The sequence below is a fragment of the Schistocerca piceifrons genome, chromosome 2 (genome assembly GCF_021461385.2).
Source record: "Schistocerca piceifrons isolate TAMUIC-IGC-003096 chromosome 2, iqSchPice1.1, whole genome shotgun sequence".
In the NCBI taxonomy this organism is placed as follows: Eukaryota; Metazoa; Arthropoda; class Insecta; order Orthoptera; family Acrididae; genus Schistocerca; species Schistocerca piceifrons.
This window is the reverse complement of record NC_060139.1, coordinates 577,276,308-577,291,320: the sequence shown is the minus strand read 5'-3', so window position 1 is coordinate 577,291,320 and position 15,013 is coordinate 577,276,308. Positions and strand designations below refer to the sequence as shown.

General features: G+C 37.6%; 1 protein-coding gene across 1 annotated transcript in view; it reads right to left on the bottom strand.

Annotated features, from left to right (window-relative positions):
- Nucleotides 1-13,534, bottom strand: part of LOC124777773 (cytoplasmic dynein 2 heavy chain 1) — an 829,086-nt gene extending 815,552 nt beyond the window's left edge. The window contains exon 1 of the mRNA XM_047253283.1: nt 13,431-13,534. Within this exon, the coding sequence (XP_047109239.1) occupies nt 13,431-13,508 (78 nt within the window). The 5' untranslated portion in view covers nt 13,509-13,534. The remainder of the gene's footprint in view (nt 1-13,430) is intronic.
- Between the last annotated feature and the right edge of the window lie 1,479 nt (nt 13,535-15,013).

Sequence of the window (15,013 nt, the reverse complement as noted above, 5' to 3'; positions counted from 1 at the left end):
TACAGTTCATCATTTATGCAAAATCTTGTGAGCTAATTAACCTATTTTGATATATCAACATACAATGCAAGGTCCTTGTCAGAATATCAATAATAATATGAAAAAGAGGGCTTGCTGCACAACATAAAGATGACACACTTAGTTGCAGACAGGCACAATGAAAAGAAATTTAGCTTTGGCCAGAACCTTGTTTAGAAAAGAAAACACATACATTAAAACAAGCAAGCACACCTCACGCACACATGACATGACCGTTACGTCCATCCACTCTGGTCAGAATGCAATGGTGTCGCGTCAAACGCAAGCAGCAGTCTGGAGTGTGGCAGGGACAGTAATAGGGGGGAGTAAGGAGTCAGCACTGCCTGGCAAAGCATGCCTGCTGAACCAGGCTGTCAGGTGCAATGTTGGGAGGCTTTAAAGGGGCGGGAGGGGGGGGGGAGGGGAGGTGCGAAGAGCAGAGAAGGTAGAAGGTGTGTAGGTTCTTTGAGTGGCCTATACATATAAATAAATATTTGTAATGACTCATACATGCCGTTCCCATGCAGCAAACGTGTAATAGGGAGGTACGATTATATCTGAGTAAGCTGACAGAAAACTGAAAGCTATATTATCAATTTTTTTATGTATCTCAATTTTTTTTATCACTGATCTTGGTGTCTGTTGGTTTCCCAAGCTGGTGTGATAGACATGTATGTACTCTCCCAATATTGTGTTAATTAAAAGTTATAATACACAGAAGTTGGAAGTTTTCATTCTTCCACGAGCTATGTCCTAATCTCCACATTCCAACATGATAAGGACTTGCATTCTTAAATGGACCTCTTCGGAGAAGAAGTCAACATGATAGAGAATAAATGATGCAGCCACGCTGACATTGTTGTACATCGCTGGGAAGATGAGATAAATAGCAAGCCATATATCAAAACCAAGGAATTAATCTTCAATCAATGTTCCAGAACTGTCACACATTTCTTAACCTGCACACTACCATACCTGCGTTCGTTTCTGGACTTACAAGTTTCCGGTGCATCTAAACGTGCATTAGTACAACAACATCAGCTCTGAACAATTCACGTTATCTTTCTCCCTAATCACTATATATGGTGACCTATACTAGGAAACTGCCATCAGGAGAGAATTAGCATGTTTTTAATAATTTAAATAATATTATAATTTTGTAAATTTCTATTATACTAATCATTGTCTTTCTCTGTTTCATGAATAGGATATTATATTACCACAACGAGGGTGGAAATCACATGATTTGCAAAAGATTAAACATAATCAATTGGAGAATTAATTACAGAAGGAGTGAAAAAGCCAAAGACAAGGTAAGAAAATTCACGATCCACTGTGCACATGAATGGGCTTAGTAGCATCTCGACCAATAATGGTCGTAGTACTTTTCCTAATCTAATTTCCAAACTGAAGCATTTTCGTAAAATACGTATACATTTGGACAGAAAATTAATTTTACCGAGAGAAACCCGTGTGTACAATTGAGTTTTGTAGTGGTATCACTATTAAAAAAAAAGAATATTTCATTTTCAGAAGTTCTATTGTGAAATTATCAAAAAATGAGTACACAAGATAGGCACATTGTTGCCAGTCCATTGCCAATTAGCTAGGCACAAGATGTTGCCAATATGTATGTGGCAACAAATGAAATCGAAGCTGAAAATGACGGTTACAGTGACAATGATAAATTACATTTTTCAATTAACATGGACACAAATGATAGTGACATTATTATTCGAAATGATATGATGATTACAGTAAATGAGGTAGGATCAGAATTTTCTCCAGGGAGTAATTTTTCACCTGGTGAAAATGTAACGCATGACGGCAAGGACTTATTAAATCATTCTCTGCCTGCCACACTTAGGCCTAATGCAAACGTGATTAGACAGGATGCAATGCACACATCCGAAACCCCGATCATGATGCAAATGTTACAACAGTTATTTAAACAAAGCTTCAATGATTTCAAGAATGAGTTTAAGGATGAGCAAAAACAAACACTCAAACAAAGTATTGATGAAAAATTTAATGATTTTTCACAACAACAAAATGAAAAATTTTATAATCTTAAGAAGCAAAATCAAACACTTAAGCAAAGCATCATAAAAAATTAAATGATTTTACAAAAAAAGACAGATACACGAAAGGAATTACTTGATCAGCAAAAGCAAACACTTGATGCCTTCAAAACTGACATAACACAACAGTTCAATGACTTAGCAAAATATTTGCATGCTGATCTTTCAAATGAATTATCAGAAACACTTGTAAGCATGGGAAAAGATCTAAAAACACAATTGCTCGCTGATTTGTCACAAGATATAAATAATTTAAGCCAAAAAGCATCATCAGTAGGCGAGACACAAGAACAGTTCATGAAAAAGGTGGAGGAGGCATCTGAGGCTCAGACAAAAATGCAGCAGGGGCAGTCACAATTGTGGCAGAATATAAGTACAAAAGCAGGTACCATTGACGGGTTGCAAACAGCGTACAAAGGTCTGCCGTAACAGGTGCATGACCTGTCACTGCATGTAGATAGCATAATTTTAAATACTCAGTTCATGAGAAAGAAGCAGGAAAGGATACATAAAGACATTAAGGAAATAAAAGATAGAGCTGAGGCTGGTATCCTAGATCATGCCAGCACCCTGACACAGAAGCTAGTCCAGGAACACAAGGGTTATGTAGATGTGATCAAGAAAGCAATGACGGTACAAAAGGCAGAACTAAGAGCTGAAATAGATGAGAGATGGAAAGTGACCACGAATACCACTAGTAATGGTGAAAAGGAAAGGGAACATTCAACCCCAAGCTATCAGATGTCAACAGACAGGATAGGTAATGTGAACATCTATCTGCATTTGAAATCTATCAGGTGAAATAGATCACAACTATAGCATGCAGCAGGCGCTGCCAACTTCTGCCCCTGTTGCGTCAAGGTATTGAATACGATCTGATACATCAAAACAATGCCATGCCAGCAACAGACAGCACTGTGTGCCTTTTTTCTTTGCTCATGGATGAAGGCTTATTACGTCAAAGTAGTTTTAATTTTTTCTTCCGAAAGTAAGCAAACAAACCCACTCATGTTCATAAGAGACTTTCGGGACATTTTGCCAAGGAATTGGACTGAAGCACAGAAGATATGCTTTGTGGTAGGTTGTACACAGGATAATGTCTTGCTGTGGGCCACTGACATGGTGGGAAAGTGTCACACCTACCAACAGTTTGAAGGAGCATTTCTAGACAAGTTCTGGTCCACTGCACTACATCTGAAGTGTTTAATTCAGTACCATTCAATGGTAAGCCCGGACGGCTCAGAAGATACTTCAAGAATTGTTTAAATAAAATCCATTACCAGACAAACTCAATATCGCACACAGATGTGCTATAAATTTTGAAAAGCCAACTACCAGCTAACATACATGAGAAATTAATCACCACTTCTGAGCACAGTATAGTGAATTTCCTCTCAGTTCTCGAGTCCACTGATATTATGAATGAAGAGAGACCTGCATAACAAGAAAGTGACAGTGCACAGGCAGAGACATCACACAAACTAATAACAAAGTGGCGGGAATGGCAATAACAAACAGTACTGCTGGCAGCCATATCCCCCTTGCAGCAATACCAACAGGAACCAGTTTGGTAATGGAGAGGGACAAAAATTCAAGCAAGGATATAAAAATGACCAAGGACAGAATTTCAATTGGTCAGGATTTAGTGGCCAAAGAGGTTATAGTAAGCACAAGCACAATGGGCCACCGACAGGGGACGACCCAAATGGCAACTGGCAAAGGCAGAATGCAATCAGATGGTAAAATAATACATCGCTGCCTGACTATAATCAGTACAATCAAAATTACGCTTCAAATAGCAGGCAGGGACAACAAAATTTCAAATCAAGAGCCGCACAAGATATTAGCCTAACTGGCAAAACCAGGTGCACAATGCACAGATAGTTGATGTTATCCCTAATGAGGAGTTCCAGTGCTCAGGGTAATTTGGAAAATTTGAACCAGGCTCAACAGGCCCCCATTTGATGATCAGTAATAGGAGTGGGGGATGGAACTAGTTAGGAGCTGAAACTTTGCTGGCAGATTAAAACTGTGTGCCGGACCGAGACTCGAATGCGGGATCTTTGCCTTTCACGGGCAAGTGTTCTACCAAAGGCAAAGGTCCTGATTTGAGTCTCGGTCCGGCACACAGTTTTAATCTGCCAGGAAAGTTTCATATCAGCGCACACTCCGCTGCAGAATGAAAATCTCATTCTAGTTTTCTTAGATATGACAACTGTGGTGATATCAAAGATGGCATGTGTTAGGAAGATATTACCAACTGTGTAGATGAAAATGAAGACACACTACAGTACAGGCACAATACACAATAACCATAGTACTGGACACTGGAGCTACAATGAATATAATTTCACAGGGTTTGTTTGATCAATTACGAAGATGAGTACACATATCGACACTTCCAGTCCAAAATTGCAAAACCCAAACAGCTGTAGGAGGTAAGTCTAAGGAGTAAAATTGGAGGCGTGGATTCATATTCAAACTGATAGCTTCTCTTTACAGCGCATTTTTTTCTTATGGTTGAAAGGCTAATAGTAAACTGCCTTATCAGCATGGGCACTTTTAGGAAGCACCAAGCACAAACTGACATTGGGAGGGGGAAGTGTCATTTTGTTGTGAACGACCAAAAATACTCAGTAGACCTAGTCAAGTGAAATGCCAGAGAAAGCAAACCAGACCACACTCCTGATGTTCAAATACAATTCTTCTATCCTACCAGCATGTTTGTAAACACACAGGGAATTGTGCAATCAAAAAAGAGTAAACACACCCTGAGATTGTGCATGCCAAGAAAGTGAGTCAGTGTGTCTTATGCAAGAACAAAAGGAAGAACTGCACACACTTTTAATATGTTGTGCTCATATTGTTTAATGATGCACTGACACAATCAAGGGATACAAATACATAATGGAGATGTACCCACACAAAGCCTTCTGCTTTTTGTCTTACCCCATTCCATGGGCCAAGAAGGAGGCTGTGAGAAAAGAGATCAATAGAATGCTAAACTGAGAAATAATACAACCTTGCTTATCTCCATACTGCAGGCCCATTTTGGTCATTAGCCAATCAGACAGTAGTGTCCGCCTTGGGCTTGATGCACAAGGAATAAATAAAGCTATTGTTTCTGTCAGGACGCAGCATGACAACCTGGAAGAACCACTTCTAAAATTCCATAAACTGCATCACTATAATAGATCTCCAAGCCTTGTACTGGCAAAGTACTCAACATGAAGATAACCATAAGGATACTGCCTTTGTATGTGGGAGCAGAAGCTACGAGTTCTGTGTTCTCGCCTTTGATTTACAGTGCAGGCATATTTATTTCTGCTTATATCTATCTTAGGACCTGAACTCTTAAGCAGAATCACTGTGAATGTAGATGGTTTACCGACTGCTACCTCCATGTGGTCAGAACACTTAAAGCTCTTTGCTCAAGTCTTGTATACATTTCCAGAATACGGAGTCGCAGCCAACCTAATGAAGCCACATTTCAGTATGGAAAGGGTTAAATTCCTGGGACACATATCACTTCAAGGCATACTTCCAGACACTAAGAAGCTCAATGCTATCGGAAACTGTCCTGTACCTCAAAATAAGAAACAGTTGAAGAGCATCTTGAATTAGTATCTTTCTTCAGAAAGTTTATACCACAGAAGCTTTTAAACAGTGATGCTGTATTGAATCTTCTATGGAGAAACCACCCTGGTCATGCACCAAGCAATGTCAAACTGATTTTGACAACATTACAGAAGCTCTTTTGTGCGCCAAAATCTTACATCATCCTGACATGATGCAGGAGTTTTGTCTGTGTACAGACGTATACTCCCAAGGCCTGGGCACTTGTTTATTCCAAATCACTGACACAATTGTGGAGCTGACCCATTAGTTCTGCTAGCAGGGCCCCATCTGAAGCTGAACAAGCTTATTCCATGACCAAATTGGAAGCTCTTGCAATAAACATGTGTTACAAAAGTTGGGGAAGCCATGAAGAGGTGCATTGTCACCATCAGTCTTTGTTCTTCCTTCTCACTTGTAAACTCTTACACGGGAGGATCACTAGGTGGTGTTTGTCTTCAAAGGTATTTGATTCTGAAATTGAATGTATCAAAGGTAATCAAAATGTAATTGCTGATGCCATAACAAGGCTTCCACTAGGTCTACATGAATTCTTGGAATTCACGGAGAACTATTCAGAAATTAGGGTTTTATTGATGAAAAGTAAAACACAGGAGCCATACTACATCAGGATATTTCATGGAGCAACTACAGCAGAAGGATCCCAGATGGCAAAAGGTAAGGTTAAAACTGCTGCTGAATAATGATGACAGGTTGAAATTTTTTTTTATTATTTACCAAGGTGTATCATTTCACCAATACCAGAGGATCACATTAACAGCTTTATATTACATACCAACACTGTTTGGGGATGCTATGGCATCTCCAAATGCCTTAGTAAGATAAGCACTTATTATTACTAACTAAATTTAAAACGAAAAGTTCTGCATGTAATACAGAATTTGGTTGATTGTCAGAAGGATTAACATACAAATAACCCAAAACTAATTGAACTACACCCGATATTACCTAAAAGACCCTTGGAGATAGCTTCCTTGGATGCGGCTGGACTGTATCCACAAAGAAAAGAAGGTGTAAGATATGTTGCTGCTCTGTATGAAGTTTTCTCCAAGTATATGAAATCATATGCTGTGCGGTCAGTGACTGTGAGCACAATCGTCAGAAGAATTACAATGGATTATCTACCCAGAGTAGGCAAGCCAGAAATGCTGATGACGGACAATGCATCATACTTTACAGGCAATGCTGAAAAGAGTTCATGAACACTTACAACAGTAAATATATACTTGTATCCAGGTTTCACTCAGAAGCAAGTCCCACTGAGAGGACATTCAAGAAATTTAACAGATTTATCCGGACTTAGGCCACTCACAAACACATAATGTGAATCGAATATGTTACCCCATTCCAGCAAGTTGTTTATCTCCCCCACAGATCAACCAGCTGTACAGCTATGCAACTGCTGTTTGACAAAAGACAAGTAGAATATTTGAAACAACCTCTACCCAAGGTCCCTAGGAAGGAAATATCGCATGAAGAGAAAATACATAGGGCACTGGTTAGCTCTGAAGAAAAGATAGAATACAGAAAACAGTTGTATGATAAGAAATTAGGACTACCATGTAGGACAACAAGTACTCCTCAGGAGTCATCCAAAATTGACAAACTACGGTAAGTGAAATTGCAAGTAGTAATTTCTGTACAGAGGGCTCACCCAGGAGCCTATAAGTTAGTATACTTGAACAGTGGAAAGGAAAAAGGGCTCTGCTCATGCAAATGTTTTGTGCACTCAAAATCGTTTGACACTGATCAAGCATGGCTTGGAGCAATGTATATAAGAGATGACATACTGTTCACTTGAATATACTTATTATGGTTGATGATTAGTATTATGGAAAGATTTCATTTTGCCTATTTCATGTGTGTTGTGTTATTAGGATGTAAGCTTTAGTTATGTAAGATTTCATTGTATGTTTACGAGCCAGAGAAGCTAAGAAAACATTACCCTCAACAAGTGCAAGAAATTATTTAACTTGACACTGTACTGTTTAAACACACAATAGGCGTATGATTGAGATGCAGCACACCGAAGTGGCGAAGTGGACTGAGGACAGAACTGTGCACATGCAGTTGCTAGCTTTAAGGTTGACAACCTCCACACTTGCACACAGCACAGCGTAAGCCAATGGATTGCCACCAGACGGTGATCACAGCATAGCAAACAAACGCCAAGCAATATACACTTAGAGAAATTATTGAGTTGACTCCTAAGAAAATAAAATATCTACACTGCAGAATTAAACTAAGATTAAGAAATTAGGAAGAACTAAGCTGTGTGTGTGTGTGTGTGTGTGTGTGTGTGTGTGTGTGTGTGTGTGTGTGTGTGTATACAGATGATGCAGTAAAAAATACCTACTGAAAACTAGCTACACACTATGATACTATGTACAAGCTATTTACATTGACACAAGGGGCTATTTACATGCTACAGGAAAGGGGATATCTACATGAGAAATGAAGGAATATAAACTAAGTCTTGAATGTACTTCGAGAGATAGGATGGTGCCCCGCCTATGACAATACTTTTCTTTCCAGGTGCAAAAAGGAAAGTCAAAACAACAAACACAGGTCAAGCATGTACCCCCTTACAACTCATTAAAAAACTGATAAAGGATGAACTGCGAACTGACAGAAAGTAAATATATGAATATTGAAAGTGTGATGTATTAGTAGCCAGTGAGTAACTATGTAATTAGGTTTACATTAGTATTTAAGTGTCCTTACAGCAAACGATACAGAATCCCATCCTGGGTAAAACAGGGAACACAATAGTTAGAAATTGGGTACCGAAATGTAAGGGCTGCACCAAAAATAAATAATTATATGTATAAATATATGTGTGACTGTTATGGTGTGAATGTGTGTATGAAAAAACTACAGTATGCCAGATGTAGAAAAAAGTTGAACTTAGGCCTTATGCTACCGAATGGAAATATATATTCATGCACAACAGTGTACACAAGAGTGATATCACATAGCAAAAGGAATAATAAGTCACCAACACTAAAGTACACTGTTTATAGTTGATGAACACACTTGTATGACACAATATCGTGAAGTCAGAATGTATCAGTAGATAGTAAACATGAAGTAAGTGGATTAACATGAGTAGACAGTCATGGAATGATGTACTCAATAGCTCTCTCATGATGAACAAAGGATTGCAGTATTAGAGTGAAAATGAATGCTTCTTGCTGCCCTGCTTCTTCCTGGTCCACTTTCCAGTTAGGAAAATAAAACGGTTATTTTATGAAAAAATGCAGAATTTAATACACTATAATTCATTTAGAAACCCCCAAAACAGTTTTACTGTCAGTATACACATCCTAGTAAGCTTGTCAGAGGCTTAGCTAAATGTAGCTATTTCATGTTGTGAAGCTATCTTTCCTCATCATTTGTTACAATGGATACTTGCATCAGTATCATGGATATCATGCGATATGTTGTATGCAAATATTTTGTTGATACTGAAAAATAAGATTGAAGAAATGACAACCTGTGTAATGTTCAAATCAAACAATGGAAAGTCCAGGATGGAATGTAACAATATTATGAGTTGCTACTCACTTGATTACTACTAGACTGGTCCACTCTCTGGTTAGGAAAATAAAACTGTTATATTATGAAAAAATGCAAATTTAATATACTATAATTCATTTAGAAACCCACAAATAGGTCTTACTGCCATTATGACTATAATATATACTGACATCCAATCCAGTTTTGCTGTATAGAGAGTGGATTGGTGTACCTGAGGATTGCGCTACCATCTAGCGGAATTTATGTCAAACAAATGGGGATTAATGTCTGCCAAGCTCCACGGTGTCTAGAAGAATAGTAAAGTAGCATAGCATGGTAGAATTACATGCTGTTGTTTCAGATTACTGCATCTAACTTACAATTATCAGCATTCAACTAATAAATCTGTAAAGTGTCCAAAGTTAGGGCATTCACATGTTCTTGTGTTCTTACACAGCAGCCAGCATGGCAATAGACATCTAGCAGCACTGGATACAAGTAACTCAATGTATTATTTCCTCCAATAGCCACAGCACAATGATCGATAGTTTTCACTACATAATACTTTGTAACATTTGTATTCTTTTTGAAACATCCTGTATGTGTAACATACAAAGGGGACGCATTGTCACCAAAAATCTCGAAAAGTTCTTGACCGGTTTACTTCAAAATTTTCACACAATATTCTAATGATCATTTGGAGACGCAGATAGACCACATGCTTGTTTTAATGTATATAATACACAAACATAACATAGAAAGCTAAACGCTGTTACCAGAAATCTCGAAATGTGCTTATTTAGTTAACTTCAAATTTTTACATGATATTCTAATGAACATTCAGACAGACATGTATTTTTAATATGTATAGTATATAAAGATATAAGTAATATATAAAGGGGAAATGTTGTTACCAACTACCTCGAAAAGTTCTTGAGTGATTTACTTTGAATTTTTACACAATACTCTAATGAACATTTGGACGGACACAGGCTATCCACATATCCTTATTCCTGAGCCTTTGATTCCCAAAATCACTGGCTTGTAAGCTTCAGGCAAACCGAGCAACTCGTCGTTGACTTCAAATTTAATATCTCTTAATTTACAAACTACTGATATAACATTGTTGAAACAGTATTCAAAAGTTTTGGATGATTCTAAAACAGTTAGAATAAAGTCTTTTAGTAAGGCTATTACACTATATGAAATTTCTGTGGTTGAAATTTTGTTCGTCTTTTAGTATGGCTACTACACTATTTGAAATTTCTGTGGTTGAAAGCTTGTTCCAACTCGTCTCAGACATCGGTAACTGAATTCCTCATGTTTTAAGTATGCTTGTACTGGGAACTTCCAACTTGTATAACTATAATGTCTACCGACTTTCTCAAATTGACCTTTTTTTCCCCAGTTTGAAAAGACAATGCATCAGAGACTTTTCACTTGGCCTTATGTCACTTACAGCAATCGGAAGCAGCACCTTTACTCTAGTGTTACAAAGGAAATTTATGTGATTAGCTGTAATACAAAAAAGGCTGTTTTAATCATTAAGCAAAACAGAAAAGTGATTCTGTCAAAAGGAAAACTCATTTGAGAAAACTATAAAATTATGAAAAATAATCACTTGTCAGTACTTACCTTCAGGAGACCAAATTCTGAGTACTGCCAATACAGATAAGGGAAAATACAAGAAAGTATTCTAGTTTTTGGTGCTCTTAGTCACTTCCTTGGAGAGGAAAGAAGAATTCATTGGGAATGGTTAAAAAGGAAGGGTAAGTCACTCAGAGCCACGATCTACATCTACATCCACATACGTACACTGCAAGCCACCATATGATGGAGGATATCTTGTACCACAACAAAGCAGTTCCTAGTGAGGCAGTGCAATATGCAGAATGATAGAGATGCAACTCACGATACGATGCAGGAGCAATTCACACTGGCACAGTACATAGAAATATAGTTGAAGCGATTCAACTGGTTCATCCTGGGACAAACAACATGTATTTCTGTTTACTTGTGTGGCACAATATGGACTGCTGGTTGATCCATACACCTTGTGGCATACAATACACAGCACAGGAAATTTCAAGTCATCAATAAGTGTGACATCACACTTTTTTAATGAACTGATTTTCTTTTTGTTATGGCTCATAGTTATTGTGATACTTCACAAGTAAGTAAACCAGTGAGCATATTTTGGAAAGTTTGTAGAGAAGAATGTAGTCACTGGTCGGGTTACTTTTGGTGAGTTTTAGTTCAGAAACTGCATCATACAAAATATACCTAATATTTTGAAGTGGCTTTTAATGGTGGAAGGAGATCAACACCTCTTTTCCATTCTTGACAAAATGCACAAAACATATTGGCGGTTATCTGCAACAACGTTGGCAGCAACTTTATTGCAATCTCCTATGGCTGCTGTGTGGAATGTGGAATTGCCCGTGTTTTTCTTCTTTGTATGCTGCCAATACAAGCCGAAGTCCAACATGAAAAACTCTCTGAAATGAGAAGACACCGGGAGTCATCAATTGACTAGATCTTTTTTTTTTTTTTTTTCAGTCTTTGCTCCCTGATTTCAAGAAACTTTGTGACAGGTGTTAAGCTAAATTCCTGTTACTTCTGAACCAACAGCTGGATGAATCTAAGAAGGTCACATCAAGATTTTTTTTATCATTATGGGTTTCTTCCATTTCTTCAAATACACTGCCTACCATTACACACAGAGTTCACCACCCAAGGCTACACCACACATGATGACTGACCCCACTTCAAATCCACCAACGTTTCTTCCAAATACTTCTCAAGATGAATCATTTACTAATTTGCAGAACTGAATAGTTGTAGAAATACTATACTAGGTTTATTAATTTGTAACCATTATTTACACATGTGCCAAACTGAATAAAGTACCACACTAGGTAACCTTACAAAACTTAAACTTTTCGTGCTGGAAGTTTTAACGTCATTTATACACTTTCACAAAATAACCTTATTGTAATGAGTAGAAGCAGGAGAAATAGCAATTCAAAAATTTGTCAGAGCCCCTGACATTAATTGCTCCACAAAATGTGGAAACTGTCTGGAGTCGTCCTGAAGAAGATGTGGAATTTTTTGTGTTCAGAGACCACACGAGAAGTCACAGCTGAACTACAGTGGATATTTATAGCATTGTATGGGTGTACCCAGTACTTCCTTTTCTTTTTCAGTTTTTTGAGCTTTAAGTAATGATAAGACACAACAACGTCCTCTCCAGAAGAGCTCATGATTGCGAACGAAACTCAAACAGAAAGGTGATTCATGCTGCCTTGTTGCTTGTCGTACAGTGAGCCACATCACATATTGTACCACACATTGTATCATCCCACTGGAAACATAAGTGTTGCATCGATAAGTGTAGTGTCACACGACGGTAACTGCAATGTCTTTTATTGCATATTGTACTGTCTCACTGTGAATAGCATCTGGTAGTCATTTCCTTTCCTCTTCAACAGGCAATGAAGTGAGGGAAGAACCACTATTCATATGCCTCCATATGAGCCCTAATTTCTCTTCCTTGTCTTCATGGTCCCTATGCAAAATGTTAAACTGGTAAACTGGTAGAATCATTCTGCAGTCAGCTGAGGAACCCGCATATAGCAAAGGTTGAGCCTCCATTTGATCTCGCAACAGGTTAGCCCACAGCTGAATGCAGAACAATTCTACTGTCAAAACTTACATTCTGCATAATGACCACAAAGACAAGATAAGAAAAAATATTGTTCACATGAACATATATAGATAGTCATCTTTCCCTTCCTTGCTCCATTTATGAGCCAAACAGGAAAGGAAATGACTATTGGTGGTATAATGTACCCTCTGCCATGCACAATAGGGTGGCCTGCAGAATATTTATGTATATGTAGATTGTGGGGGTCCGAATGAAACGCCATACCTTTTTAAACCATCCCTAGCCTATCCTTCTTTCCTCTCCAAGAAAGTACCTAATACTTCCAAAATTCAGGATACTTTCTTGCACTTTTACATGTCTCTATCAATAAAAAAATAATTTCATTTACACCGAAGACAACAAAAAAACAGACTGTAACCTTACATTCACTAATCACTTACATGTGGTCTATAGTTTCACTAACAGCTGTGAGAACACAAAATGACTTGTATTCCGATTGTAACACATACCTGCAATAAAATTGGAGTATATACTTCCTTGATAGTATAATAAAATGTGACTAAAGGTGAACTGGCTACAGTTGTCATGGATATTGTCTCATAGATGTTGTCAGGCGTAATAACATCTGGCTGAATCTTGAAAAACACGAGTAAGCTGTTTTTCCCTTCTCCTGCATCAATCTTAAACAGAATGTATCCAGTTAGTATTTAGTTTATTAGATATCAGTAGTAGCTAAAACCCAACAAAAGTAACTCTGAGGCTCACAGATTGCATTTAACATTTAAATACACATATCTAAGAAATATTTAGCAGAATAACACCTTATGTTTCCAAACATTTCTGCAACTACACCTCACTAGCTGCTATGACCCACCTGTCAGAAAAATTTTACAGTACTCGTATTTTACTGCCTATATTTGAAGCATTATCTGTTTTCTTTAAGAATAGAGAATGTGAAACAATGTTGACTACACATTTTGTATCACAACAATATTATGATGTCACATAAAACTATTCTAGTAATATCAGAAGACTGCTGTATTCTCAGACTCCTGATAGACAACTGAAACACAGAGTTTAAATTGCGAATTCTTACATTTGCATTTCAATTTTAAGAGCTGCATGGTACCCCTAAAATGCTCAAGAGTGGAACTAGTATCAGACTGTAAAAAATGCTACCAACACACAAGAATATTATGGTATTAATCATTACATGTAGGAGCAGAAAAGTGCAATGTAGAAAAGTAACTGAATTCATGCCATACCTGATACCAGTGCTTACAAATTAGAACACTCTTAAATACTTGGGACAAAGCTAAGTGTCTATTGAAAACAAAGGTTACATAGAACAGGAGGATGCTTAGTCATAGTAGCCTGCAAAAAATGAAAATATAGGAAGTTGTAGTTGGTAAGGAGGTTCTACTCAGAAACATTATAATTTATCTTTTGAACTTGCTGAGTTTTCTTGTATAATGTATGAAAGCACCTGATGGAAGAACTTCGCAACAGTAAACAGAATTGCTCTCTGAATCCTCAACAAGGAAACAAAGTTGTTGGAATTGTGTGAACAAACGAGTTTTATGTATGTAATTAAACGTTCCTTGGTTGTGTTCAATGTATTTTACCTGGAAGTGCAAATATAGTTACTGGCACTAAATGTGTTTTACTCACTATTACTTTTTCACCTGTGTCGACTCTAACAGTGATGCATTTGGAATAAGTATATACATAATAATGAGAAAGTATTGGAAATGTTCCAAGTTGTGCACTTGCATGAGGTACGAGTTATCCTTACAACACGAACGCAACTCTTTCGTATTATTCTTCGATATTATTCTTTCCGTCAAGAAAGATCAAAGTTACTGTTAAAATGAGCACGGCCCCATTTCTGCAGATTGACAGATTTAAGGGTCACGAAAACTATGCAGTGTGGAAATTCGCAGTAGAAGCATATTTACGTTTAGACGACCTATGGGATGTGGTGGATGGGACAATGGAATTGACAGATCAGAATTATTCAAGTAAGGATAGGAAAGCAAAATCAAAGTTGATATTACTAGTTGACCCAGTGAATTATGTTCACATTGAAAAA